The sequence below is a fragment of the Branchiostoma floridae genome, chromosome 14, assembly GCF_000003815.2.
Source record: "Branchiostoma floridae strain S238N-H82 chromosome 14, Bfl_VNyyK, whole genome shotgun sequence".
NCBI classification, from domain to species: Eukaryota; Metazoa; Chordata; class Leptocardii; order Amphioxiformes; family Branchiostomatidae; genus Branchiostoma; species Branchiostoma floridae.
Genome location: NC_049992.1, coordinates 10,082,055 through 10,087,544, shown reverse-complemented (window position 1 = coordinate 10,087,544; position 5,490 = coordinate 10,082,055). Strand labels below are relative to the sequence as shown.

Sequence of the window (5,490 nt, the reverse complement as noted above, 5' to 3'; positions counted from 1 at the left end):
GACATAAGAGTTTTCTTTTACACAACCAGTTTTTGTCAACTGTGACAGTTTCGATGTCTGTCAGACATCTTCCTCAGAGCTGTAAACGGGAGTTCTGCTTCTTGCCGCTACATCAGTGAGGTGAGAAAAGCTGGTTGTGTAAAAGAAAACTCTTATGTCCTAAGATCTTAAATGTTCAAATGTTGTGATTTTATCTTAACCTGATTTGTGCAACCTCCTGTATCACTCAGATGATAAATTAAAACTAGAAGATCCCTGTCTTCCCACAAACAGCCCTTTATAACAAAGTGACCAAACAACTAACCAGTGACTTAAACAAATAATATAACATGTACAACCTGGTTACCTAAACGTCTGAATTGACACTGTAGGACAAAAGTGAAACGGGAGTCGAGTGAGGTGGACAGCAGGGTAACCATTAGTAGCTCACTGCAGTCCATATGGTGAGCACACGGCATGTTTTATGACTAGCTGCGGTGTGCTGGCATACAGGGCTTGGGAAAATAAGGTTTGTTGTATCGCCGGTGGCAATGCTTTGGTGTGCGGGTAAGCTGGACTGTGTTAAAATGGGAGACAACTCACTCATGACACCATCAAAATGTTGATAGTGGCTAAGTTATATATTGTGTCTAGTGGATTAAACAAAAACTTTCCTGGGTCATAACCCAAAGTTCCTTTAAGTCTAACCCTGATGGGGTTATGATACTAATTACTAACATTTAATCACATCCCTTGGGACTATCTAACATCAAAAAACTCTTTTTAAGATAACCAAAATATAACATCCTTGAAATAACACCTCTTTAACTGATAATTGATAGCTCCCATACTGTCCTATCCCTAACAACTGAACTGATAATATCAAGAGCATCCCTTCACTATACTAAGTACATTGAAAATATTCTTAACCCTTAAGCTGCTAATATCACCATTTTAATCAACCCCTACTACATAGGTAATGTTCAGATATAAATGTTTATGTTTTCATCAACGGGGCAAGACTGGAGAGTTGACGCTAAGTCTGTGTTTTAGGGCGGCCTTGGCGGCAGCGTCTGGTGGTGGTGATAGCGGCACGCGACCGAAGTCAGCCTCTGTGCTGTCATCCAGACCGAGCTCCGCAGGGTCGGTGGGGAGGTCAGGGTTCGGCAGGTCCAACCATCAGGCAGCTTCAGACGAGGAGAAAAAGGGCAGCTTCAGGAGGAGCTTCAGGGTAGGGGTTACGTCTTGAACTTGTAAAACAGCTACTAGATTTTATTTCCATCCACATTCATCCTTCTTGTCACTATAGAATTCTATTTCTCCTCATATACAGCTAGTACATTTAGAATACAACACGGGGTATTCCGTATTGCCTGAGGTACGTCCCGACCGTAGGTTGGATCGCCTGAAAGACGGAGGGTGATCCAACCCGCTGGTGGTCCGGAACCAAGGGCGATACAGAATACCTTGTGTTGTATTCTATTTTAATCATGCCAACCCAAGCAAACTCAAGTTTATCGCAAAAAGACCAAAAGACGTCAACAACTTTATTCCTCAATCTGAACAAAAGAACTTGGCAAACAGTTGAACTGTTCAAATTTCTTACAATGGTGCATGCTATTGAAGTATGGAGCCCGGGCTGTATTGTAAAATACGGACCAGTCAGAACACTGATATCGAAAGGTAAAATACGGCCCGGGTATGATATAAAAGCCAGTACAGATTGATGACGTGAACCCACTGTGTTCCTCTGTAGGGCTCGCTGGGTAGAGCGTTTGGTAAGAAGTACCGTGAGCAGCACTCCAGATCAGCGGTTATCGAGAGAACACCTGAGCGGCAGGAGGAGGCCACGCCCCCGGCAGCCACGCCCAAACGTTCACGCAGCCAGGAGCTCGAGACAACCACTGTATAGTGCAGGGAACTGTAGGAGTGAGTAGGTTATGTTAGCCAGAAACTGAACTCTGTTGGTAGGTGACTATACTGAAACTTTGGCTGTATTTTTCAGTTTTTCTCAACATGAGTGTACTTCAGATTTAGACCTTGACAGATTTGCTAGTCAAGTATCCTTGGAAGTGTGTTAATGAGTCATTCATTTTGAGAAGAATTGGAAAATTCCAAATCTATTTTATGTCAGAACTAAAGTTTGGTCACTTACCACCATCATTTCATGTTGTCAGCACTGATTGTGTCCTAATTTTGTCAGGTGGAGAAAGAAAGTTTTTGGTCTTCAATTGTGTTACCTACAATGTAGTGATGCTGGCAACTTTAAATCTATTGCTTAGTGATGTGTACATTTGGTACACATCACTAAGCAAACATGGCTTTTACTTTGTCATGACTGTAAGTTCTCAAAAGTGTTACTTCCAAGCACGTTTCTTTTAAAAGTTGAAATGGGGACATTCTTTGCAGCTGCAAAATGGGAAGGATATCAGTCTGTATTTCATAGTTCCACCACCTTTGCTAGGTGTAAGACTTGCTGTTTTTAAACTGTAAAATTTTCCAAGTGGTTTTAGCTCATGACAAATGATAAGAGTTTTACTGTGGCAGAACGTATGCAGACGTAGATGTAGATTTTAAGACGGATGTTTATGATGCATGCCCACATGTAAGCAAAATTTTACACAGATACATTTGCATCAGATGCAATAAACAACTAGAAAGGCCTCAGAAAGGTGATGTCATCATCTAGTCTCCCCAAGTCTGGTGAAAGAGTGACAAAATACCAATTTGGTTTTTAAAAAAAGGCACAATATGCACATGTCAATATAATTCCAAAATAGTTTGATTTAGGGACATTTGGTATAGCCTGGACCTATTAAAGATGCCGAGTCTCTTATGTCCTTTCTGGAGAGGCTGTAGCTGTAGGAAGTTTGAAGCAAAAGTAAGTTACAGGATTCACACTGGCATGCTTTCATAGTGTTAATCAACACAAAGATATTTAGAGTTCTAAACCCTAAGTCCAAGTGCCTTAGCAAGGTTACTAAGAATCATGTGCATCCAAAGAGCTTGTAGCTGCAAAAAATGCAGTTAAAACTATGCTGACGCACCATGCATCATTGCACATTTTTATAGTAGGAAAAGAAATGAACTATCATGTCAGTTGATTTTAAAAATCATGCAGTATTGCATGTATAGGTATTAGAAAATTGTCATTTTAACCTGTGGCTGGGGGGGGGGGGCACCTTCACAACACTACAGTGCATGATTCCATGTTAGTTGCTTTACCACCCTCTTCCTCTGTAACTACCATGTAGGAAAGCCCTATTTCCAGAATTCCATGCAGTATTTCTGTTCAGCAGTGTTATGTCTTTATGCTGGCGCTGCAATGTGTTCATGCATTTCAGAGGCAGACAATGCTGTTTATGAAACCATAGCTAAATTCATGATATTTTGAACTTGACATTAAGACTGGTATCTCTGCTAGTACACTTATCCTTTGGGAGAAGTACATTAATGTAATTACAGCAATCTTGTCAAAAATTATTACACTACGAAAGTGTCAGAAGTAAAATAGCATCTCCTGAAGCCCCAAAATGAAGCATAACATGTACTACTACAAAATGTACTTGTGCTTTGAAAAGAGCAAGTGTTCATCACTGGAGTTGTGTCTGCCACACACACCACAGTATTGTGTCTACCCAAGTTGGACTTGTCAAATGTGTGTGACAAATATTCTGCTTCAGATATGATTGTGATAGATTTACCACTGATGTTTTTACATTGTACCTGCATTTGGTAAGTAGGATGTCATATAGCTGATGTCCAGTATCAAGATTTCCTTCACGTGTTTCTGGCTGCAAGCATTTGTAAAGCACATTGTATGGAAAGAATGAGGACACACAAGTTTCCTGTACAAGCTACAGCCCACTTCCACTGCTTTGTAAAAGTACCACAACTGTAACCATACATACCTTGTTATGATATTATCTTGATGGAATTAAAGTGTTGTTAATTAATGTGTTAATCTGCACCAGATCTGTGTACTACAAATGTAGATGTATGGAAGATCATGATACAGCAAGTTACAGTGACCAGAGCATAGGAAGTTTTTAGACTTGTCCCCAGTTGCAAAACAAATATAGGGAGCTCTATGTGGAAAGAATGACAAGCATATGATATGCTCTATCTATAGGATCTATTTTTATGGCAAACCACTACTAACAGGACTTGTCAAAGTAAGGAAATAAAGGGATCAAACTAAGGTCAGAAAAGCATTGCTGTACAGAATTGATTTGCAAATGAATTGTGTGTGAAGTATGATATTAATTGTTTTGCATATTTCTGCAAATTTTCATATTTTTGTACCATAATTACAGGGAATCAGACGTGCTGGTTTGACGTTAATCTTGCCGATTATAGAGATTATGTCTTTGGTAGTTGCACTGTGTGGAAGTTTTACTGCTGTTTCTACCGCTAATGTTGTTTTTTGCCCGAATTGTTCATGTCTGTTCCCATGAGATGTAAAAATTGATGGCTAATAAATTTTGACGATTTAAAATCTAGAAGCGACTGATCTATCTACTGTAAAGTCTATCAAATGATAAGAACCAACAGGATAGTTATTAACTATCTGAAGAGTTTATTTCAGGTTAAGGTTGCCTGACATGCATCTTACTGTGAAAATAAGTCTGACATGTAAAGAATATAGCTTTCCACAAAGATTTGTCACACACTGACAATATGTTTTTTTTTTATAAGGTTCCATCTGAAGTTGGAATGTGAAGTTATATACATGTATTGTTAGCTTTAGGAATTACACTTTCCATTCTTCACAATACATGCATAATGTACATGTAGACTTAAGCTGCATGATTTCATTTGAGTTTTGGTATCCAAACAGATAGAAATGTTCTTTACGCATTTCGAGTAAGTACTTTTTCTTCCAATGTTCGTAATGCTAATCTTTTATGCTGTATGACATTCCTGAATTGCCACAAGATTCAAATTGGTACACGCAGATTTAAAAAAGCCTAATAGCATTCTCAATAAAATCTCTTCTTTTGAAGGTAAGTTCTGTTCTTGACATATGTAAAACTTTAAATTCTTTAGTTTGGACAGATATTTCAATCAAAATTATCATCTCGAAAGCTCTCCAGAAAATTCATGTTTAGAGATTATCTTTAAAATATGTAAAGCATTCATTTTAGCATACTATATACATACATCTCCATTGTGTACACAAGAGACAATCACAGCAAAATATCTCAATATCTACATAAACAATACTTTTAACATCATGAATATACTGTACATTCTATACAATTCCATACATTCAAATCGTTGATGAAAACTTTAAATCAATAATACTTTCATTCTTTTTTTTAGGAACAAGTGCGCATTTTCCTCCCAGAGGAATATTGCACATTAATTCCTATCAGACATAACAAACATTTAAGTACAAATTTTATACATCTTGCACAGCAACAAACTTTCTAGTGGAAAATACTACAATCTTGGGCTTACACTTGATAACATTACACACAAAGATTCTAGATTTCTTACTGAAAAAAC

The 5,490-nt window shown here is 38.1% G+C and overlaps 1 protein-coding gene across 1 annotated transcript in view; it reads left to right on the top strand.

Moving 5' to 3' along the window:
- LOC118429989 (kazrin-like) overlaps positions 1-4,481 on the top strand; it is a 64,313-nt gene extending 59,832 nt beyond the window's left edge. The window contains 3 exon segments of the mRNA XM_035840648.1: positions 372-443; positions 1,033-1,210; positions 1,736-4,481. Of these exon segments, the coding sequence (XP_035696541.1) occupies positions 372-443; positions 1,033-1,210; positions 1,736-1,891 (406 nt within the window). The 3' untranslated portion in view covers positions 1,892-4,481.
- The last annotated feature ends 1,009 nt before the right edge of the window (positions 4,482-5,490 follow it).